The 25,349-nt window shown below is 42.2% G+C and overlaps 1 protein-coding gene across 1 annotated transcript in view; it reads left to right on the top strand.

Annotated features, from left to right (window-relative positions):
* The window catches only part of rnd2 (Rho family GTPase 2), a 35,325-nt gene extending 11,367 nt beyond the window's left edge, over positions 1 to 23,958 (top strand). Inside the window, exons 3-5 of the mRNA XM_042505511.1 lie at positions 16,382 to 16,491; positions 19,545 to 19,679; positions 23,597 to 23,958. Coding sequence (XP_042361445.1) covers positions 16,382 to 16,491; positions 19,545 to 19,679; positions 23,597 to 23,866 — 515 coding nt within the window. The 3' untranslated portion in view covers positions 23,867 to 23,958. The remainder of the gene's footprint in view (positions 1 to 16,381; positions 16,492 to 19,544; positions 19,680 to 23,596) is intronic.
* Positions 23,959 to 25,349: the final 1,391 nt, after the last annotated feature.

Genomic DNA, 25,349 nt, shown 5'->3' on the forward strand with positions numbered 1-25,349 from the left:
AGAGGAAATGTCTGCCCGTATGTTACAGGAGCAGCAAGAAACAAAGGAGAAGAGGAGAATTGTTGATGTGCAGGAGAGCGTAACTTCTCCAGAGATGGATTGTCAGTTATCTTTTCCTCAGAGCTATTTATTTATCCTCCCCTATTTCTTTCCCCTCCACGATGTTCTCCATCTCTGATAGCCCATTAGTCAAGGTGGCTTCTGAAGCGCCGTGTTGAGGTCACTTGCAGTCAGTGGCCGTGTTAAGCAGGGGGTGGGCAGAAGTGCTGCATGAAAGCCAGCCAGCTGCACTGACAGGAACACACAGGCTGTAATTACCACACAGAATATCTGCTCTCTTCAGTGACACTGTGAAGCACACACACACACACACACACTCAAACAACCACCTATACTCACATACACACAACCTGCCACCTGCACCACACAGGCATGTACTCGCTGTTGTGCCCGTTTTTACATGCATACAAAACGTCCTGAGTGTCCCACATGTCCAGCCGCCCATAAACAATAAAACAAGCACTTCTCGGAGGCCCCGGAGGAGACAGCCTCTCAGTCCCTGTGATCTCTTATCTCCGTCAGAGGAGCCTGTAAATGTGACCATGGATACAGCTTGGAGCCGAGAGCCACCACACATTCCTTCGCCACATCTCAGCCCCCATGTACTGTCAGCTTAATGCTGAGCACCAGGCAAAAGTGGATAATCTGCTTAAATAGCATGTCCACTGCTGAACTGCGCTGCACACTGCTGATAGGCTGTATATGGCTTTTACTTAGTAAATGTGCCGATGGAATAATCAAAGTGATAAGTTATTAGGGAAGGAACATTAACGGGGGTAGAATTAAAGGAGTCTTTTGGTACGTGGTGAAGAAAAAGAACACTTAAAGCTTTTGATGAGCTCACACTGACTCAGATTACAAGCCCTGTCTTAAGCCTTGCCATGCCGCGCTACTAACAGAGAGAGAATGGAGCAATATTATGACTGACAGAGAATAAAAGGATAAAATGAAGATATAAAGTGGTTTTCATGGCAAGCATTTAAGACGACAGAAATACAAAGGGGCGATATGAGATACGAGAATCAGTTGTAATGAATTGTAGAGAAGACACTGTTAACATGATGGTATTTGGGACATTTTGGCCAATACTTGTTTCCAGTAGTTAACTGATAAAGACCTGTGATTAATTTTTGAAAAGATATCATAAAAGAAAAAGACATCACAGTCACACTACAAAAGGGTTTTTAAAAAGCATCATACAACAAAATAACAGATGCACATTCAGAAGCTAGCATGCATGTCCTTGTACATGGTATAAACATATATCTAGTTACCTAGCAACTGTATCATTCATTTGGAGTTGTGTGTCCGTCCATCTGATGAATGGAAGTCCAATACTCACTTTCATTTAACTCTGTTTCTGGTTTCTACCAACTTCTGAGGGAAATATCTGGTTCTTTAGCTGCTATATGCTCCATTACGTTCCCAGTTTTAGTCTCTAACTGTGTCTGTCTGCTGTTTGGTGCTAAGCAGGTAGTGTACACTGGGGTTTTTAGAGCTTTCTTGGTCAGAAACTATGCAGTGAGAGCATTCACAGTAAACCAAAACGTTGTGGGCCAGAAAGCTAAACAATGCTAAATGTATGCCAAGACATCAGGTCATATGATACCTTATCAATTACACACACAACAGTTCGTATGATATCTGAAAAAAATAGCGCTAAAATAATAAGTATTCCTACCTGTAATGTTAAGTTAGGTTTAAGAAAAAAATCATGGTTGGGTATCAGCAAGTTATGTACTCAATGTAAAGTCGTGTACTAAAGGTGAAGTTACATAGGTTTGGTTTAGGAAAAAATACATTGTTATGTACTTAAAGTAAAGTTATGTAGGTAAGGTGAAGGAGAAGACTCATGGTTGGACATCATCACTTTATGTTCTTGATGTAAAGTTAGGGATTTTTTTTACGTTACATTTCATTGGTTAGATTTAGGAAAGTGAAGAAACATCAGTTAGGTTTAGTCAGTGGGCATTGTCACGTTTTGTACTTTATGTTAAGTTTTGTTCTTAAGGTGCAGCTACATAGGCTAGGTTTTGAAAACGGATCATGGTTCGGCATTGCCACATCATGTACTTAACAGATTACATAGGTTAGGTTTAGGAAAATAAAGTTCTGTAGGTTCGATTTGGAAAAGAATTATGGTTGAGGATCGTCAGGTTATGTAGTTAACGTAAGTTACATACTTCAGGCAAAGTTACGTAGGTTAGGTTTACTAAAAAAAACTGTTGCTTGTCGTCTGGTTACATGCTTGATGAAAAGTTACATTATTAATGTAACCTGACGACATGATGATCTTAAAATTACTTAATTAATTAATTAATTACTTTAGTTTACTGAGTTTCACATGGGACACAAACACCTCAGGCACTGCCATGTGTTTGTTGGACCCATCCACCACTCCAACCTGCCTCTCTGCGTGGACTTTCACTCTTTATACTGCTTACTTGCATTCTTCCGTCAGTGCATTTGCTGCATGATTGCAATGATTGAGCAGGTTATATGCAAATTTGTATGCATTACTTTTTTTTTTTTTTTTTTTTACACAAACAGTGCATGAAAATAGCCTGAAAAATGAGCTAAAACTCACTATAAAGCTCCATAATGGAGGAGAGCTGCCGTTGTCACATTGTTATTTGATGCATTAGTTTAAAAATACTATATATTGGTCTCCAGCATTTAACGTACATTGTAAAGTGAAAGATAGATGGATGCCACAGATAAAATAGACGAATGCTATTGTATAATGAATACGAGTGAGTGCAAGTGTACATGTGTGTGGGCATGTGTATGATTGAGTGGGTTTGTGTATGGGAATTCCAACAGCTCTGACCCTGTGACCTCTCCTATTGTTTCTCAGCTGACCAGAGGCGTAATGGGGGCTGATAAGGGGTGCTGGGGTGGGAGCCAGCACACAATAAGACTGGAAAGCGAAGCAGCTGCTTCGCCCTATAGGCAAAGACATTGGGGGAGTTGAAGCGAGTTGTGGGGGCTGCCCTTAGAGCATGTTATAAGAGCAGCAAGTGTTCTCTGGATTGAAAAGTGGGGAAAAGGGACAGAAGGAGTAGACAGAGGGAGAAGTGTACATCTGTGCTTTTCCCACCCCCCACCCAACACCCCACCCTTCAAGGCTTTGTTTTGTGGGTGAGGTTTGTTGGTGGCACCCTTGGGACCTGACCCACTGTGGTCCTCGGGGACGCAGACACACAAACGCCAACTGTGTCACACTGTTAAATCACTGCAGCGCTCTTGTTCAATGCCAACACATAGCTACATATGGCCATATAAATAGTCCTATTGGGGATTTAATGCAGTGCTTTTGTCTATTGTATGATGGAGGAAGCATGCTCTGTCTTCATTGACCCGAAGTAACGTGATCTATGACACAATGCAAAGGAATCCATTGACACAGGAAGTTATTGATTCCAAATGTGGTCACTTCAAGGGCACGTGGACTTGAGCAGATGAACCAGGACTTTTCTTGCTTTTCTTTTAGTTTTTTTGTTTTGTTTTATAATGAATAACATACAGTCTGGTGTTGGCATGTTTTCTAGTCAATTGCTTTGACAATAATCTGAACTGGAGCTTACAGGTTACTGTGATGTTCTCTTTCTGTATATTTAAAGTCAGAGGATTTTTTTTAACTTATTAAAACATCCAGAACTCTCCACCATTTTATGCTTTATTTGCGTTAATTTCATTCCTACACAAATGGGCTAATAGGGTTCAAATAATTTTCCCTTACAGGCATTTAGAGAGAAACAAACTTATTGTTCTTCATTCCAAAAGAATAATTATACAACTAATGTAACTATTTTGAAACACTACATCTGTTGAAATACTAAAGTTCTTCAATTTGGACATGGCAGTGATCTTCAACTGTATTTGACAGATCTCAGTGCAATGTCATGTTAAAAAATCTGTATTTTCTCCGATGCCGTTTGGCTTATCGTGGAGAGGCTGCAAACTACGGTGGCTGATGTTAAAACTCTAAAGTTGTTGGGAGCCAGTGTTTAGATTGTCCATTCTGGGCAAACATGGTGGTGCACCATGGCAGATTTTGTGATAAGGATCACTTCCGTCGTAGATATGAACTACCTCTAAGGTAACGAAAACACGACAATTGTTATTTTTAGGTGATTATAAACATAAGAAAAAAATTCTCACTATATTATATTCCATTCCTGCCAATAGACATCCCTAAATCCTACACACTGAACCTGTAATGTGTAACATGGGGAACATCATTTTCAGCAGACCATTAACTGCTCACTGAAAAACAAACTGCTGTTACTTGGCACAGTAATGTGATTACAGTAACACATTGTGGTGCCCCAGCACTGCTCATGTGTTTGGAAAATTGCCTTTAACAAGAAAAGAGACACAAACTAATACACCCTGGCACTGAACCAGGTATTTGTTCCCATTCAGCAGCAGTAGCAGTGAATGCCTCAGTCATCCAGGCAGACAGGAAACCCACCCAGGGAACTGTGGCTCTGTGTGTTTTCTCCCGGTCCACTCCCTCCACCGAGTGCAACAGAACCCGATGCAGCGCCAGCTTTGATCAGCCCACTTCAAACAGCCACACTGACTGGTTCTGCTGCTCCCAAAGCTAGCGCTCAGTCCCTCTGGTCCCCCCGCACCACCACCTCCAAAGGAGCAAAACCCTCTCAGCATCCGTCTGCAACCCAACCGAGCGTAAGGGGATACAGGGAGAGAGGCCGTCTTTCACCTCCATCCTTCACCCCCCACCTGCACCTCGCTCACACACACTCGACAGATCCCATCATTTATGGATGACTTTATTTATAAACAAGATCCAATGCGCTCTCTTTCTCGCTGCTGCTGCTGCTTTTGTGGAAGTGAAATTGCACTTGAAGTATTGCCATGTCTCCCCAGCGGCCTCCCCAGGGGGTTTCAGAGTGGGCTGGGGGATAGATAGCACCATGATAGGGATGTGTTTGGATGGTTATGCACTGGAGAAAGCGGAGTCAATGGAGCAGAGGATGTCCTTTGCCACTCGCAAGTTTTTCTTCCAAATGCCCGTGTAGCTGCCTGAATATTCTTACTTCGTCTTTCATATCAGACAGACAGCAGCGGACGGAGAAGCTACAGTCAGTATTATTACAAGTTTTAATGAAAATCCAGAGATTGAAAGATGTGTAGGCGTGGAAATAAAGGACGTGATCTCTGCTCTTTTACAGGTGAAAGGAACAGAATTTGAATACTGCATGTGTGAGAGGTGATGGTAGTATTCGAGGTGGGCTGGGAGCGTTTTTAGAGCAGAATTCATTGTGGGATGGTAATCACTAATACTCGGTCAAAGAATTAGAGTGGGTGTCCAACGCTGGCAGTGAACTTTATAACATGATCTCAAAGAATGCTGAAATGGTGCTCTAAAAGAATTACAATATTTAATGCAGCTTGAGGTTTTTGTCTATTTTTGGCCACCTTGTCAAATGGAGGCGCTGTTAATAAGCTGTAGGCTAAGAGAACAACCACCATTACAGTTTTATACAAATATTTGGTTAACTGAGAAATGATTATAGAAACTATGGAAAATGTCCTACTTTGGTGCTACCCGGTGTTAGAGTATGACATGGCGGTGTGTGCATTAGGTTTGGGCGGTATCAAGATAATACGGTATGACAAGGTATTTTTAAACCCCGAAAGTACGATTTTCAATATCCTCAAAAATACAGATGCTCCTCTTTCTTTTAAAATGAAAAAAAAATTAAAATTAAAAAAGAATTGCCAAACAGGCGCATTTGCATTTTTTTTTTGCTAATTAAAGCATCTTTTCTGTGGGGCTACATCGGTATTTACGTACAACATCAGACTTCAGCCAGCATGATTTTACTTTTTGGTGCACTATAAGAATGTGTTGAAACATAGAGAAAATAAGAGGAAAAGAGAAAGAAACTGAATTTTGCGCAATATTGTTAACAGGTGCTGCACAACTGAATATCTTTCTCCCTCTGTGGACACGACGAACATTATCGTTGCCAGCCAATATTGTGTTGAACAATACCTACACTGCAAAAATCAAAGCCATAGATGGTGTTTTATTTTATTCACAAAATCACCATTATGCCTGTTTAAGTGTGTTAATGTTTGATTGAAATGTATTTGGGGTATAATGTCAACAACAGTGACCCAGACGTCCTTGGACGTCCCTGTAAAGCCTCCAGAAGGCCAATCTAATCAGCTTTTAAGAAGTACAAAAAAAAACCCAAAAACTCTCCCCTGTCTGAAATCTTTGCTTTTACATGTTTAAGTTGGGCAACCAGACAAAAACAAATACTGCATAAAGACTTGCAGTCTGTGTTGGGGATATCCGAACCAGCTGGAGTCCAACACTGAGCAGTAAAAGAGGTTGTGCAAAGAACAAATAATCTTCAAGTCAGCATCTGGTGTGCTTCATCTAGCTCTTGTCTGTTTTTTTTCTAATTTTTTAACTGTCTTATTTGGTGGATTCTTTCCAAACAGTCTGCCGTTGCTGCTTTGACGAGACTCAACTGTTCTGGCGTGAGAGCTTGAGGAAACACATAAACAGATAAAGGCAGGTCCTGCGTGTGCTCCCTGTACACAGCCTGCAGCCGTTCACAGCTACTTGACTTCCTCACACAAACCAAAATGGGGAAATGTTTGTATTGTAACATCTCAACATGAACATCTCCAAGGAATTGTGAGTGTCATGGAGGGGGTGCACCAACCAAAACAACAAATCTGAAGTCATGTCTCAAATAGTTCCAAGGGGAAAATCAAAGAAGAGACATGATTGGTGTTTTTTTTTTTTAAAGCGAGGCGGGTAATATATAAATCGACAGAAGAAGTGAGCAACAAAAGGAGCATAGTGATCTTTAAAAGCAAAGCGCAGCATGAACCAGAGCCTTAGACAAGACACAAGAGATCAAACAACAGGAGATGAAATGCAAAGCTATTTCTCTGGCGGAATGAGAGTGTGTGTGTCTGTGATTATAAAAGAGGGGCCGAGGGTGAGGAGAAAACTGAAAGCGGACACACCACTCCATCTCCATACCCCTGGGGCGAGCAGGAGACAGACAGTAATGCTGCTCTGTCCCCTCGCCTGTGCTGTCAGCGCTGTGGTCGACCCCTGCTTTTCAACCTGCGATTGGACGACAGACACAGGCATTAACTCCTCGGCAGCAGAGCTCAGAGCAGATCCGTGGAAGGTGCTCGACGCCCTTCAAAGGGCTGCATTTCCTCCACTGGGGAAAGCGCAGGGAGCTTTGATCAATATCCCCTGTGTGAAGGCTGCAGACATGGAAGGTTAATGGCCATTTAACCCAGTGTCACCTCCACTGTCCCGGCTGTGTGCTAATGCCTTTGAAAACTTGACACAGCCATCTCTATTACAGATCAACAGCTTTATCTGTGTGTGCGTGTGTGTGGTGCGTACACTTGTACAACCTATATGTCAGACTGCATGAGCAACCAAACATATAGGCCACTGTAGAGTTCAGTCCATCTTAGGTTGCTTCAATACAAGCTTTTTCATGGCTTGTTTCACTGGATTGAGTTGATTTTTCGCTCACAGATTCACTGCTTCAGGCTCCTTATATAAGGCCGTGGCACATAATCATGTCTCTGTTGCCTCTACATATTACACAAAATCTGGACGATATTTCATGTGATGGTGAAATCTGAAAGTTGCAATATTATAGACATATACACTTATGGCATTAGCGATCATTTGGAAGTATACAGCCCATCTGCTCTGCTACTATGAAGAAACATTTTATTTGAAAGATTTTACTCTGAATGAATTACATATTAAGTAAGAGTTAGTGGATCTCAACTGAAACTAGAACTCAGAAATCAATATTAATCCAATGAAGCCAGGAAGTAAATCTTTGTATTCTCAAGTGATGGATACAGCACTGTCTCCTCTCTCATTTTAGGAAAATGAATATACCTCTGTTGTGTTCCACATATGAGGATCAATGCAATTTTGCAGTATTAAATAGGAAAGTTTGTCCCAGACGTAGTACAGTCGTATGACTTTATCTCCCTACTGGCTCGATATGACTAACTAAGGTGCTTCCTAAATTTAAAGGACTGGTCCCAGTGGTTTAGCATGTTTTTACCAATTTAAATGAGTACTTAGTATTAGACATCCACAGTAGGACAAAGCAGATTAAAAACAGAATGGTTAAAAAGCAGCAGCAAACAATATCATGCATATTAGTGCCCTGTGAGAGTGAAGCTTCAAAATGCTTGATCCTACGTTTCCCATCATGCCACTCAATAGCGAGCTTCATGAGACTGTCCCTGTCTCTAAAATGCCCTAATCTCTCTAACTGTATGCTTCGAGTTTGTAACCCTGTCAAAGGCTTGAAGTCTCAAACCCAATATCGCAACCTATTGGCTATCGGTCTGACGTTAACAGACCTCTAAGGCAACAATCAATATTTTATGGTGTCTTTTGTAGCCAATGGATATCAGGGCCAAGACTTCTTTTTCTGTGCACTGCTCGTTGTTTACAGTTTGATAGCAACTTGAAAATGGTCCAGACAAAATTTTGGCTAATCTCCATAAGCATAATTTGAAAAATTAAAATAAAAAGCTAAATAATCATCAGACGACAGCAGATGGGTTCCAATATTGCATTTCAGTCAATGAGTTTCGCCTCTCCACATGAACTGTTTACCTGCTGTTCAAATGTGATTGGTTAATACAGTCTGGCAGAGTTGGGAGTAAGTCACACATGCGCAAGTTACAAGCAAGTTTTAGTCATCAAGTCTCAAGTCAGTTCCAAGTTACCTTTGTGAGAATCAAGCAAGTAAAGTGGAGTCCTTTCAAGTCCTAAATTGAGCAAGACAAGTCAATATGAAATTCTGATAACACTGGCTAGAAAGCTAACGTTTGACTAGCCAGTAAAGTAATAAGTTAGATAAAAAGACATATGCCTATACCTTTCTTTGTGGGCTTTGTACTGATAGATGAAGGTGGATGTTAGTGGTAATGTCACTGAATTTTGAGCTCCAGACCTTGCATACTGTTGTTCTTTACTTGCTAGATTCTCAACAGCATAATCCCTGGATCCATTTTTTTTAATGTTATGCCTAGCCCCCTTCATGAAAGCTGCCTAGTGCATTGACTTCTTCCGGTCTACCATGTAATAAGTTGTTATGTCTGTGCTTGTTACACTTAAATCACCCAATCATGTTTAAAAACAAAACATAACTTCCAAATATCTAAAAATTGCAAATATTTAATAAAATTGTTAAGTCTTCTCGAGTTATCTGTCTCAAGTCTAAGTAAAGTCTTAACTCAAGAATACCAAGTCAAAGTAAAGTCAAGTCTTTTTCATCAGTATAAATTTAGAAAGTCTCACTCAAGTCCTCAAATTTGTGACTCAAGTCTGACTTGAGTCAAGTCATCTGGCTCAATCATCTGTGTGTGTGTACCTATATACACAAATCAGTTAACTAAGCTATAGCCTATATGTAAAACTGTGAATGCCCCTTTAATTTTCTTCTTCTCTCTTGCTTCAGGCAGCCATTGTTTCCATTAACTTCTTTATTTTATGAAAATCAATTAGCAGACTCTTTAATCTTGCCTGAGTTGTGTTACATCACAGTGAACACAGAGCCTGTATTAATATTTGTCACATTACTGTAATGGGGTATTGCAAATCAATCTGCATTTACCAAGCAGTGACAATGTAACACGGACCAAAACGAGTGCAGACTTTATCTTCCCTGTGATGGATTACACAACTCAGACTCTTGAAACTCAGTTTCAAGAGTCTACTAATTGATTGCATACGCAAACGGGAACCAGTGGTTGCCTGGAACAGTGTAAAGATTAAATACAAAACTCAAAAACAGTAGAACTTGCTAACATGAAAATCCCACACTGAGTTTACCTTTTTTTTTTTTTTAAAGTTTCAATATGTGAAGCACTCGTTTTATGCCAATCTTCCAGGTGGATTTTTTTTCCATCTTGAGTGTGAGTTAAAAATTTCTGCCATGGGAATAAGGTCAGTGGCACCATATGCTGTAGACTGTATTGGATTCTGGATGTGGAACTGTAAAAGACATTTTTTTTTGAAGGCTAATATTCACATAAGAAAACGCTGTCTTGTATAACACAGGGTCAATGTAACTCCACCTTCTCTCCAAGGGTCTTGGCTGCCGTCTGTGTTTATCTCTTTTTGAATAAGAACCCCGATTGAGGAGAAGCCATAACAGTTCACACAACACCAACCGGACCTTCAGCAATGAAAAGTCTGCTCAACCCCTCAAAGGATGTGCCAATCCTCTGCTTCTCCTCCTTTTAGTCACCTCTAATCATCAATGCACTGGAGTCATTAGCCTCCGTGATCCCCTCGCTCTCCTGCTCTCTTCCTCCTCACTTCTTTCAGGGCCCCACAATGAAGCCATTTGCATCCCTCCAGGTTGCTACGATACTCGGCCACCCCAACTTGAAATATTTTGCTTTTGCTTTGAAGGTGAATTTCAAGAAGGAAACAGCTGCAGGAGAAGAAAAAAAGACACCGGGTAGTTGGTGCTGAATGTGCCGTGTTTCTAAGGGTTGCGCCTAACTCAATCACACTAACTGTTTTCGTTTATTTGGCGACATTTGAGAGGGTGTTTGTTTCCTTATACCCTGCCTTTGTCTGTGTGCATGGGTGTTTTTGAGTGTCTATGTGGCCTAATGAGGCTGTTAGTTGCTGTTGACTCCCTGCCATATGTGCATGAACACATCAGAGAGCCTCAAGGCAAAGACTATTATTCTCCCTCTCACTCATAATGGTTTGCTTTTTAGCTGCGTCTGCAATGAGCATGCAACGAACACAGAGAAGAAGTGGAAATTCCCGCTGTGATGGTTCAGATTAATGCACTGAAGACTGGGAAGCTTTGTTAGATGTAAATTTCTCAGGTTTCCTGAAGAAATTTCTCCGTCAAACTGGATCAATTGTGTTTTATAGTTACGTTTATTTCATTGTTTGTCGTAAAATTCTCACAGCGGAGGGTTTGAATGAGTAGATAGACAGCTGTCGTATTGCAGACAGATTAGCCCTATGAGGGAGTTGACGTGTCGGGGGACAGGAGGCATAAATGAAGTCATACCACAAACCCTCAAACCTTATTACTGTACATTAGCACGCCACTAAGTTCCTGTCCATCTCAACGACCTCTGGGATTTCTGGCCTTTGATGAGGCTCGACTGACGACTGGTGAAGACACTTTCCTTCCCACCTCTGTCACCTGAGCCTCCTGCGCGCCGCTGCTGCGATGCTTAGTTCTAATTAGCCAAGTGAAGACAGATATCCACTTTTCAATGTGAGAAATCGCTGGTGCTAAATCAGGCTAATGCTAAGGCTCAAGGAGGTTTCGCGAGGAAGTGTTTTATGTCCGTCCTTGGCACGGTGTGGCAGGGTCCCGCTCCTTGCCAGACGTGATGGTTTTCGTGGTCCCTGCCAGGCAGTGCCCCCCTCCTTCGCCCCCTCCGCTCCATCCATCTCAGCCTGCTCTGTCTGAAATTCAATTGACCTTTTGTTCCACCTCACAGTGAATGGGCACAGGCCAGCTCCACCAATAGCCAACCCAGAGCTCTCATACCTCTTTATTTGATCTGTCCTGCCGAGTCCAGTGCTTTCATTACCTACCCAAACACCCACGGCACCCCCTCCTCTCATCCACTCCTCTACAGCTACATCCTCTTTTATCTCTGGTCATGTCTCTATGCTGGAAGGGGACAAGTGCATTTCAGGCTGTGGAGGTGATATATTTCCCTCCTCCTCCCCGTGTTCTTGATCGTTATGGTGATTGGCTTTTATTTGTGCCTGCTCGGCTTCTTTTAAACACAGCACTTTTTCTCCTCTTCTCTCCCCTCAGAGGACTCTTTTTTTCTGACTTTGCAAAAGTGCTGAGGTAGCTTCCCTGTCGCTCAGGGCAGAAGAGCTCTGAATTGCTACGCTGTGACGGGGCCCGTCGTCAACCGTGACCTGCCAATCATTTTGATCTTTGGGAATTGACAAAATGATCCCAACGGCCTCTAATTACATCTTAAGTCAAACAAGCACCACTGTCTCAACTTTCCTTCATCTGACATCTCTTTGCCTTCATCTGGATTCTGCTGTAATTCCCCAATTGCCTCTCTCATCATCTCCATGCTTCTGCACCTTGCCCTCGCCCCAGTGTCAAAGTCATTAAATCTCCTCTGTCCCCTCTCCACCCCAACATGCTCCGTCTCTTTTCTTCTTCAGCTCTAACCTCGGTACAGGTCTGCTGCACTGTGATACATACTAAAGACCAACTTCAGCAGCTACAGCACCTCATGTGTGACCACTACCAATCAGAGCTCGCTGTCGTACAATGTGTGCTTTGCTGACTGTTGGACTTGGCATCCGTGTGATTGGGCTTTTTTGGATTGTGTGTGTGTGTGTGTGTTTATGTATGTGTGTTTCCTGCTCTCTCAGCAGTACAAAACAGTAGCAATCTTGTATTAATAAAACGAGGAGGGGACTGTGGATTCCTGATAATGTCCTGTAAGGTGTAGGCTAAAATGACATTTATTTTTTCATTTCTTTCTTCTATATTACACTGAAAATATGATTACAGTGTGTATTTTTTAAAGGGTGGAGAAACAAGTCTGTCAAAAGTGTTTGTGTCAAGATTTTGCAAAACTGCCTTTGGGCTTTTGCAGAGTTTAAAGCATCACATTGTAGAAATTTTGACCACGAGAGGTGCCAGGGTTCCCTAACTGTTTTCACATTGATTCACACGCACCAAGCTCCCAGGAGCAGTGCCAGACTCTGCAGGAGTTTAGCAATGGTTGTTATAGTTGAAACTATAAGTCATGTGAGGTGCATGGGTTTCAGAAACATGGAGCCTGTTTATAAATATTAACATGTGTCTGCATGATCCAAACAGGAGTGAACAGTCGAGACACATCGGCTTTCACACCTGCGTTTACCATGGGTCTCCAGCTAACCACTTTTGTTCAACATTTCGTTACTGTCTAAGTCACTTCCTCTGAAGGTCAAACAGCCCTGCACACAATTAATAAAGTACTGGATACAGCGTTTGAGGTGGAACTCAGTTCATACCTTTAAAAAGTTGCTAAATGGTTCATCAAGTCAAAAAAGTTCAACTACCATGTAAACAATCACCCGGATGATCAGCGTTGCTTCCCCAACATTGGGCTTCCACCAGCTGAGCTGACTACTTCCAGTTTAGTGCTCCGCTTACTTGAATGGAGATAAAACTATTTTAATTGAACTGTTTTGCCACTCCAAAAAGCCAGGCACGCTTCCTTGGGGCCTGGTCAGTACAGCTGAAGATATTGCTGTTTGCAGAATTCAACACATCTTCTTCCAGAGGGCAAAACCACAGATGGTCACACAAAACTTTAGCCAACACAACATCAAATAGGCATGTTATAGAGCGAGTGTGCTGTCACTGAAACAACCACCACATCCTGCATTGATGACGTATTTTACGTATCGCCCTTGTCAGGGATGCTCAGCACACTAGCATTTACACTACAAAAGATATATAATCATATGCATTTTCAGACCACCTCGGTAAGTCGTTTAGGTGCTTGGTGGTTGTTTACTCTTGTATTTAGAGCTGTCCAGTTATGATCAGAATATTATGGTGATACCAGGTATAAACAGGGCCGATCTATTCCTTAACCAATCATTACAAAATTATCTGCTGTTAAAACAATGAGTGGAACAGGTGCATCCAAACACAGGAGACTGCAGGCAACAGGAACTTGAAGAAATAACTTACATTAACACTTCATGCATTAAGGCCAAACTGATAATACCAGAACAAAACCAACACTCCAACAAAGACTGAACTGAAAAGCGGGACTGAAATATGAACTTATTTGACAAGGGGATGAAGTGCAGGTGGAGAGACGGTTGGTGAAGCTCAGGTGAAGGGAATGAGGTGATGGGCAGGAGAACATCAGGGAGCTGATACGCTGAGAAAAACATTGGGAGCAGAAACGACTAACAAGGCTGATTGAGGGCAAGTGTGTAGATGGGCAAAGGAGGGAAAGGCAGCGTAAACAAGCAAACCAAGAAAACACAATCCTCTTAATAAACCAAGCAGAGAGAACACTCAGTCCACTCCTCACAAAAAGTCTGAGAGCATCAGGACACAGACAGACTTCCACATAAAGCAAATAATTGTATTCTTACAAATTTGTCACCACAATTTGAGCCATAAATTGAAACTAAAAAGTTTCAAAAAGCTATATCAATATAATATTATCTTGTCCTTCATGCATGCAGAGTCTATAATCTTTAATAGTCAATAGATCTGATTTTTTTTTCACCAAAATTAGTGTGTGTATGCAAGTTTTTTTAGCATGGGAAAACCTTTTGAAATAAGCAATGACTTCTTTCCCGTCACTCGTAAATAAGAGTCAGTAAGCAGGTGAGTAAACAGTAGAAAGCAGCATGGAGACCAGCGAAAATGTTACAGTGTTTACTTCTTTTTTATATCTTTTACTTATTCAGTCTTTCTCTCAAACTTGGTGCCAACTGGTTTCTGAACAATGATAGAGCGCTGCTTAGAGGGAAATGGTCAGTAATTTTGTAGCGGTATCTCGCCAGAGTGCCATATTACTATCAGCAGGAGCCGATAAGTACCTCCGGGCTATAAAGTCTTTTATGGCTGAAAATTCTAACAAGACTGAAGGACCTTTACATTGTGTGCAATGACCAATTTTCAATAAAATGAACAGGTCACCATTTTGGAGCATTATATCCAGTTTTCTTAATACATCCATCATAAACACACTATGAGTGAGGGTGTGATAGGCTTTGTATCTGCAGAGGGAGGTAATGCATATCAGTGGTTCAATGCCATACCAAAAGGACAGAAGAAGAACACTGCAAGCTGTGTGTTTTTTGAAAAAGTGACAAGACTGGATAGCCATTGAGAATATTCATTACGCCTTTACGACAAAGTGCATTTTGGTGAGTAACAAAATGTAAACAAAACTGTTCCTCTCACTTGAAGGCACAAAAAGCATCCATCTTTAATGTGCAGGCTGTTGCATTGCTCATAGTGGGGAGGGAGCAGGTCACTGTGGGACAGCCGGCTGAATAACTGGGGCTACGGGCCGCGTGCAGCTATTGTCATTCCATCATTAACAAAGAGAACATAGTGATGCTAAAACAGGCTGTAGCGCCATTGTGCAGACTCCATTTACCCCACCAGACAAAGGCATGTGGCTCTTTAACACGCTGGCTGCCTTTTGTGTCAGGTCTGGTATGACGCACGTAAACAGCAAGTATAAAAATCTACAATTATCATAATCAGCTTGTGTGACCTTAAGGGATTAAATGCAATACAGGAGTTGGTTTACATACCAAAATGTGCAACACTCATCTACATGATGATTCACTGATTCATGGCCATTTGTAAGCGTGGTAAATGTGGTCATTTGTCACCAAACGTGTGAGTTTTCATGAAACTTAATTGATGCAGCTTTGGGTGTTGTTGCTATCAAAAAGTAAGGGTTCAGGTCCTCACCAGCTCCCAGGGGAGGCAGGAGGGAGGGTGCCCACAGCCCACAGCCACATTTCCAGGGAGAGAGCGAGAGCCCAGATATTTTTACAAGCCTCCTAATGAGAGCTGTAAGAGAGCAGGACCCGTGTAACCGAGCAGCTTGTGAAAGTACAGAGGCACCACGGCGCCTTCAAATTTGATCAAGGTACAGAAATGAAACGCGAGAGCCGGGAGAGGCGTGCAAGTGCATGTGAATCTCATATAGTCGGAAAGAAATGGAGGATTTTTAAAACAAGGTCCATTTTCAGGAGAGACAGGAAGAGGGATGAGTCGGGAGAATTAAGGGGTTCAACCTTTAGTTTGGCCTTTGTGCTGGCATTCGCTGTTGTTTCAGGATGATTATGGATTGTGTGCACAAGTCCTCCAGTCCTCAGCCCACTATAATTCACTTTTTGAGTGTATGCTTCTCTGAGTAACCCCTCGACATTCCTCGTGTAGCTCTGTGATAAAGGGGAGGCCGCAGCTGTGCAGAAGCCCAGGAGACAAAGATACTCAAATATGTGCACACAACTGTTAAGATCCAGACTCATTTGCATCTGCAGAGTGCACTGAAGGTGCAGCATGTCCAAGTTTATGTCAGAGCCCCTGCTTTAATGGACTATCCATGTATTATTGACCTTTAGATCACCTTCTAGTATGTTTCTAATTGACAGAGTAAGCCATATGGTTGAGATGAAGAACCTCATGGAGTTTAAAACACACAGGCATCTCTCAGAAGACACCCTGACCTTACGCCATATGTTATTGTGTGCCCACAGGTTCCTCTTATTACGACAACGTGAGGCCGCTGGCATATCCCGACTCGGATGCAGTTCTCGTCTGTTTCGACATCAGCCGCCCAGAGACTTTGGACAGTGTCATAAAGAAGGTCAGTGTCTTTTTTAATATTTATTTCATCTCCTCCTCTAAACACTTTAGAGCAGCATTTAATATCTGCCTTGACACTGGAGAACTAACCGGAAAAAATTCACTTTCTCCCTATCAGCATCTTGTAGCCGCTCAGATTTCTGTGCCAGCAGCTTGCATTTTCATGGCTCAACAATAGAGCAAATCAGCAGCAGAGGTTAGAGCCTCCTGTTCCTTTATCTCATCAAAACGTCCACGGATACTTGACCCTGGTCCCTCTGAGGAATGGAAGGTTGGAGTGAAGAATGAGAGGGAGAGTCTTTGCACCTCGGTGGGTTCGGGGGGAATATCAGATAAGCAAATTAGCCACATCAGCCATACCATAGAGGAGCTGCTGCAGAACCTGTTCAAGAAAATCGCCCTTCTGTAGGCATTTAAAATATAAAATCTGAGTTTTATGAAGAACAGTTACCCAGATGGTGGCACTTAACATTTGTAAGGTGGCTTATGGTTCAGATGTTGAGACTGAGGTGTTGGTTAAAGTGCGATGCTGGCAGGGCAGGGCTGTGCACGGGTCTTTACAGCCAGTGGCAATACCTATTGTACATGCAGAGACACCCAACTTAATGGGTTTGTTTGCATGCATGCGTGTCACGTAAAATAAGCCTGCGCCTTTTCGTGGTCTCTCATCTTGAAGCCATGTGTGTGTGTTTGCCTTTGAACTGTGCTCCTTGTGGGCCGAGGACAGTTCCCACGGCAGGCCTGTTGACGTGTTTAGTGGTCTGAGGGGAGCCGCTAAAATGCCCCTGCAGACTTTGTAGATCTAACCCGAGACACCTTTTTTTTAAACTCACAAATATCTCACAATACTCAGTGCGCTCTGTCAACAGGGGGAAGCAGAGTAGCCGTCAAGCTTTTGGTTTTCCCATGAATCCCTTGGCGGGGGGTTTGCCATGACCCCCGACCCTGAGCTGTCGCCCTGGTAATCTTTGAATCTCAGGGGCACATGGAAAACCTGTTGCACAATCACCATCCCAAATTAGACTCTTGACCTCTAAGAAAAAGCAGGTCACCAAGGTCTCTGGATGACAGCTGGGGGAGGAGAGAGGGTTAAACAATCAAAGCTTTTGATTGGGTGTTATTGGCAGAACAAGGGGTGGGCTTAAGGTCAAAGGCCGTTTTCAATGTGAAGGATGAATGGACACCCTGACATTCTGCACACGGCATGGGGAATATTTCAGGGCTGTTGGCTGCTGCTGTGCGTTTTTGTCACAGGGAAGGAGACCGTGTTGGTTCAGCTGAATTTCAGAAGTGACATTTAATCTCAGGGTGATTTTAGGAGAAGACTGCTCAACCTTTTCTGTGCAGAACCTCAAATAGATCTGTTGACAGGGGCTGAGTGAGGGAAGTAAAACACACATCAGGTACTGCACAAACCTGAACCAAGCTGGCAGGATGAAATATGGCATATTTTTACACGGTTCTTAGTGACATAAATCTATGATTTTAAAGTAAAAGAGTGTATCGTATTATGTAGGGAAAATCTGCCTTCGTTGATAATTTTTTTCTTACGATAACTGATAAATTGGTCAAGTATTTGTTAACAATAAAACATCACATTTATCTGATTCCAGCTTCGTAAATTTTTTTTTTTTTTCTGGCTTCTTTACTCTTCTATGACAGTAAAGTGAATATCTTTGGGTTGTGGACTGAATTACATATATGAGAATGTCATCATGAGCTTTGGGAAAATTTCCACCAATTTCTGACATTAAATAATCGTTAGTAGCTGCCCTTATGTGAAGATGTCACCTTGTGTTTCTGGAAATTATGATGTGCATTTTTCACTGCTTTCTGACAAATTATTAACCAAAACCGTTACAGATTAATCAGGAGAATAACTGTCAGATTAACCGATAATGGTACTATACATATAGGTAAGTTTTATAGAGACTATAAAATTACAGAATATGGTGAAAATGCCATCAGAATTTGCTAGAGCCCAATATGATGTCTTCAATTTGTGTGTTTTGTCCAATCAACAAAGAAATATTCATCATAAAAGAGTGTAAAAGCGAGAAACACAGCACATTCCCCTCCATTTATGCCTGATAAATGCTTTGTGTTGTCAACAAGTACACAGGTAATTTTCCAAAACAGTGTGTTCTTCCTTTGTTCTCCAAAAACATAAATAAATGATAACATAAATTAAAAAAATCCTGTCCACACAACCACTGTTTCAAAAAATCTCTGTCCAAATGAAAATGCAATAACAACTGAAGCACTGTCAAGACCACGTCAAACCAGCAGCGAGAAATATAATCACAACCCTGAAGCCACATAAAGAAGAAGAAGCTGTTATGAATCTGAATCTGATGCCTAAAAAGAAAACTATAATCGGAAGGCTACTTGGAGCAGTGACCTTTTTAGTGCATTCTGGAAGAGTATATATATGTACATTTTAGTGTAAGCGTTAAAGTCCTGTTAGCAAGGTTAGAGTCAGCATTATTTTGTTTATGCTTGCAACAAAATGTCATGTCATTTGTGATGCCTAAAAAAGGACATAAAAACACACTGATGTTAAAGCAAAAGACTTTTTTGTCTGTCTACATGTAAAGAATGAAAACTGGGTTCTGAAAATCTTCACCTTGGATGGAGTTTTACAAAAGGTCTGTTTTCAGTGAGCTTAAACGCAGTTTGCGTGTGGACGAAAGGCTACATCTCATAGAAAAAAATACATTTCAGAAAATAGTTGCGTATGTGTGGATACATCCTTAAACACCTAAAATATCAAAAATCAAAAAAGTTTTCCGTTGGCTGACGAGTGTTTTGTATTTAAAATATGGAGGAATTGATCTCATCCACACATTTAATAAAAAAAAAATTTAAAAAATGTAATAAAATAAAATTTAAAATACTCCTCAGCTGCTAATTCCCCTCGAGCGCAGGTATCCAGCGTCAGGGAAGCCAAAGGTCGTCACTGTATCTCCAGTCAGTACAGGCAGGTCTGCTCTCATATTTGGCACAATCACTGATGTATTTCTGCGTCTCTCTTGTTGGGTCATGTCTCAACAGTGGCAAGGGGAGACACAGGAGTTTTGTCCCAATGCCAAAGTGGTGCTGGTGGGCTGTAAGCTGGACATGAGGACAGACGTCAGCACCCTGAGGGAGCTCTCCAAGCAGCGCCTCATCCCCGTCACCCATGAGCAGGTGAGAACAAGCAGATGATGGATATGTGAGGAGAAAGGGGTGGGATGAGTAATGAGAGAGGGACTTGGAAGGTGCCCTGGGGAAAAGTAAGACTTGAAAACAACAACGGTTTGCGGGAAAAGAAATTAGAAAGCAATCCAGCGATTATCGTCAATTTTTTCCATCTTGGATCAGCAGTGGCATTGCGTCTGCAGTGAAGTCCCAAAGGAAGGGAGTGTGAGAAGGGGCTCACGCAACACAATCAAGCAACGCAGAATAGGAGCTGTGTGAAATCCCTCTGGGACATGTTGCTGGGGTTGGCGTTTTGACCGAAATTTGCTGATGTGCGATGCAAGGTTGCTTATGGCGAGGGCCACAGAAGAGGGGCGGGCGGTTTATGTCTCAGGACACATTTTTTCCCCTGAAATGAAATATTCATGCAGATTTAGGGATTTTCAAAATGCAGGATGAATAGAAAAACGGACATTGATGAATGAGTGAGCCCTTTTATCGCATGCCGCCATGACCTCTAAGCCAAGGGGATGGGGGGAAGAGGGGGGGGATGATAAACTGTTCTGTAAATCTGTGAATTTTAATCAGCTTTCAGCGTGTTCATTTTGTGCTCTCCCGTGTTGGACATACAAAACGTGGAGGGGCTTTTTCAGTGACACACAAAAGCCCTCAGAACAAAGGAGCCCTTTTCTTTCTCCACTGCTGTCTGAGAGCGCGCCGGAGGCTAAAAGCACGCAGCCTCCGAAAAAATCAGCGACTGAAAAAAAACAGACTGTTCATGTAAATAAGATACATAAACAAAAGACGGAGTGGCAGACCACAGAGCTAATGTTAAATAGCTGGGGACCATTTGTGGCCAGGCCTACATTAAGCTATTGTTTTGCTCCGTCTCAGTGACTATTTTCATCTGAGATTACTACTGTTTGTCCCTCTGACATAACCAGAAAATGTGTGTCACACAGCAGATGCCAACGCTGCACACAATAACCATTTTGGTGCTCTAATCCAATAGCCTCTGTTGTTATCCTGTTGTTGATCTTAAATTGAATTCCAACACAGCGGAGGAGTCGAGAGTGACCACTGGGTGAACTCCAGACATTTCCGCACTAATCTGCCCTGAGATCCGATAGAGCTTTTCCGCTTGTCACGACAATCTCTACCTCGGGCCCCCCCTTTCGCCGCCGCCACTACCACCCCTGAATCTAAATCCGCAGTTCCACCTAATGAGGACTTCATTGCCTCTAATATGCGGCTCAGTGAACAGCGGCGATAAAAATCAGTCCACGTCCACTGGGGATGAAAAGCTCTCTGTGTTGGAGAGCATGCAATTGTAGGGTCATGGGAAATGCAGTACTGTCTCATTCATTACAACCTTTGCACGTCTTGATCCTGCGTGAACGTTGGTTTGATCATGTAACAAGAGTCGAGGCTGTACTGTAGCAAAGAGAGAGAGACCGAGGGACTCCAAAATTAAATTTGTCTGTGATTTGATCGCAAGCAAACAATTTACGGTCTCAATTAACTGGGTATATCGTAACATTACTCAGGGGGTGAGATCCAGTGCTGGAGGAGTTCTGTTAGTCTCCTCTCTCTAAATAGCTGCAGAGACCATGTCAACAGTGGCCCAGTGGGTTCTCCGTTCCTACTCTCTAACCACAGACTGAGGAGTCAGAGCATCTGCATTATTTATGCCTTAGATGGAGGGGCTTCATTTGTCTGCAGACATGTTTAGATCATTGGAATTCAGTCTACAGTTTAGATAGACATCTTTGTCTCGGATCTGCTGCCTCTTTCAGGGACATTTAGTCTTCCACGGTTTGAGATATAGCTCCTGCTTATGCCAAGGTACAATGACGGATGGGGTGCATGTTGTAAAATTTCATTTTCTTTGTGGAGTGCTCACGCTGCACCTTGATGTTGAACAAACCTGTGTCTGTCTCAACCTCTAAAAGGAGGAAGATGTTTTTGTGTCACGGTCAGGTGTTCTACCAGAGAAGAAGCGGAACAGAAAACATCTGAAAGAAGGAAAAGTGCAACAGAAATCTTTTGCGAAAATGTCATCTTATACAAGCTGATGTTTTCTGTTAGACATGTAATCTCACCTTTCCCCTTTTATGTTTCATGTAAAGTATTTTGTTTCATCTGTTTTGAAAAACTGCAACATACATTTTAGGGACAGTTCACCTCCAAATCAAAAATACATATTTTCCTTTTACCTGTGGTGCTATTTATCAATCTTTTCTCTGGTGTGAGTTGCAGAGTGTTGGCGATATCAGCCATAGAGATGTAACTGAACTAGATGGCACTCGGCTTATGGTGCTCAAGATGCCCAAAAAATACATTTGAAAATCTCAAAAGCAATGTCTCTCTCCAGAAATCATGACTCAGTTAATCAAGATAACCTAAAAAACCTTGTTGTGAGCAGTTTTATGCAGGAACTAATTTCTTTTGACCAAACTACATCCGCCAACTGTATCACAGCACAGAAGGAAGTGTGCATCTACTCATGGATGAGAGGCTCATGGCATCGTGTAATGGCATCCTCCTTGGCTGGGCTGTAACGTTAGCTTACTCAATGGTGCTAGGTGAGCTAGCAGTAGCTGTACACTGGACACAACCCTTTTGGGTCAGGATTTTCTTTCAACCGAACTAGAGCTGCCAACCTTATCACTGCGTAGAAGGAAGTGTAGTTTACTGATAGCTACAGGTCAGCCATTAAGGACACCATTAATGTTTACATCTTGCGATTCAATGATTATGAGCCTCTCATCCAGTGTTGTCAACTCCTCTGTAAGGAAAGTAGCTCCCTGCTCTCCCAAAAGTCGCTGCAAGTTGCTAGATGATGTAATCAACTAATTTGCATAATATGAAAGTCTGAGAGAGGCAAAATTAATAGAAAAGGCTAAGCAGGTAGTTTACAAACTAACTGTATTTACAAAGCTGTTTTTGTTGCCATATAACTATAATGTTATAATGCTTTTTCTTTTGTTTTATAGTGACCTAATGAATGCAGAGCAAAACAAAAACGTGGTCTTGTAGCTTATATTTTGCTAGAGGAGGAGAGGGACAAGAAACTGAGTGTGTGAGTGAGACTGACTGAGACAGAGAGGACTGTGTGAGGGATTTTGGGGCATGAAATAAAAAAAAGAGTCAATATTTAAACAAAAACGTAACATTTCTGCTGTAACTGTACAAAATCATCATCTGTGATTGGTCGTAAGCTGCACATGCGTGATTCATTTGCAGGGCCGGCAGCTCTCGCTCAGAGCAGTCACAGAGTCCGCTGCATGAGTGCTGTGGGAGTGATGACGAGGAGACGGCAGCCGCCCTCGCTGTACTCGGCTCTCGTGAGCGCAGTTGTAACATGAACCGCAGAACGGGAAATGCTTTTTGCAGACCTTTGTCAACACAATCATTCCCCAAATGACCAGAAAAAGTTGCTAGATTTGTTGCTGTTTGCTTTTGACTAATTGAGGGGCTGAGGGGGTCTGAAAAGTCACTAGATATAGCGACAAAGTCGCCAAGTTGGCAACACTGCTCTCATCCACGAGTAGATGCACTCTTACTTCTGCGCAGTGATACAGTTGGTGGGTGTGGCACAGAAGGAAGAAAATGGTTCCTACACTAATCTGCTCACAACAAGGTCTGTGTATTATATTGAGTAACTGGATCATGATTTCTGGAAAGAGACTTTGCTATTAAGTTTTCAAATGTATTTTCTGGTGCCATCTACTTCAATTACATTAGAGAGAAGGCAGACATCTCTATGGCTGATATCTCCAGCATTCTGCAACTCACCAAGAAAAATCTAAATAGCACTACAGGGAAAAGAGGAAAAATCTGTCATCTTGATTTTGGCTTGAAGTGTCCCTTTAAGTTTGTTTCCTTGCTAATTGTCTCTTTCTTTGTCTGTCTCTGTGTTCCAGGGCAGCACAATAGCTCGACAGATGGGTGCAGTGGCATATGTAGAGTGCACCTCCAAGGTTTCAGAGAACAGCGTTCGGGACGTGTTTCACATCACCACGGTGGCGTCCGTGCGGCGGCCGCACAAGCCGCAGCTAAAACGCAGCAGTTCCCGCAGAGGCCTGAAGCGAGTGTCACAGCTGCCCCTGCCACCCCTGCCGGGTCGGACTGAGCAAATGGACGAGGCCCCGGTCATGAGGAAGGACCGGGCCAAGAGCTGTGTGCTCATGTAGAGACCCATCACTATGAACATATATATGTATATACATAAACACAGAAATATATAACAGAGGAAGTCTATTTATTGTTTTTGGTAAATGTTTTTTTTTTCCCGTATTTTAATTTTTTGCACTGCAGAAGAGTGAGGAAAAAAGAAACACTGTGCTGTGGAAAGAAATGCTTTGGATTTTTTCTTTTCTTTTTTGCGTGTGTGAATATTTTCTAAGCTGTTTACATATTTGTGTTGTTTGAAATGATGGCAAATTGGACTAACCCCCTGGACAGGAGGAAGCCATGATAGTGGAAATGCCGTCTAGTCCCGGGTATTAAAAAGGAATTAATTTCCTGAAACCGCTATAATAAAAGGATGGCACCGTGGCGGAGCAACAGTGAGGAGGGTAAAGAGTGTGTGTGGAGGACCATGTCGAAGCAGGACGTCTGAGGATGAAGCTGGTTTCCAAGACAGCGTTGCTCGGAGAACATGAGGACTAAATCTGTCGCTGCACTGTCTGAAGTTGTTTCCTGTTGCCATATTTGAGAGGAAATGTACAGTAATGCTGAAAAGGGATTCTAATGATTCAATGAATGATGGCTCAAACCAAATGTTAGGAGCTGGAAATGAGACATGTAACACTGAAATATTGTGGAGGTGTGTGTGAGCATTACTACCACAAGTGCATTTTAGAGGTCACAATATATCTGATTTTATTTTTGCTCATTTAACACTATTTTTCTCATCAACTCCAACCGTGTCAGTTTGATTCAAAGATGTTTCAGATGTTTTAAAGATGTTTCTTTGTGGAAAATAAAGTGGTAAAATGATAGGGCTATTTTGTTTTCTTTTCACCAAAGTCCAAAATAAATGAACAGCTTGACTGTGCAGAGAACAGATGATTTCTGGATAAAATTTCATTCCTTTTTTTTCATTACATGGCATCAGACAAAGATCATGTGATTATTATACACTGTAACCAACTGTCTCATTATGCTCAATGACTTGCAATCTTTTCCCTACAACTTCCCATCCATGTGCATTCCTTCACCAGCCTTCAAAAGGCTTATCTGTAAGTAATAACTCTCCATTTCCTGCTTTAATGTCATCTCCGTGCTCTCGTGTTGCCCTGCAAGTCAAACAGCACTGCAGCCCAAAGAATGAGTCAGTCTTTCAAGGTAATGTGCACACTGTGCAGACCTCTCAGCTGGCAAAATTGAACTGCAATGCAGCAGCACTGGAGCACTAATGTACTGTTTTTGGACTCAGGAGCTTCAAGCCTATTCAGTACGGCAGATGATATGACATGTGAGCTCTTTCATCCGCAGAGAGCAATTTTGCCATTCAGTCGATCCCAGGACTCCAAAACCTTTCAAAGCTGTTTTTTTTTTCTCTGAGCTGCTTCTGTAAAAACAGTCTATTGGTCAGTCTCAACGTGGACTGTTTCTTTTAGGCAGCTGGACTTTTCTGTCTGGAGTGTTTTTGAAGTTGGCAAGCTGCTGTAT

This window comes from Plectropomus leopardus, chromosome 17, assembly GCF_008729295.1.
Source record: "Plectropomus leopardus isolate mb chromosome 17, YSFRI_Pleo_2.0, whole genome shotgun sequence".
In the NCBI taxonomy this organism is placed as follows: Eukaryota; Metazoa; Chordata; class Actinopteri; order Perciformes; family Serranidae; genus Plectropomus; species Plectropomus leopardus.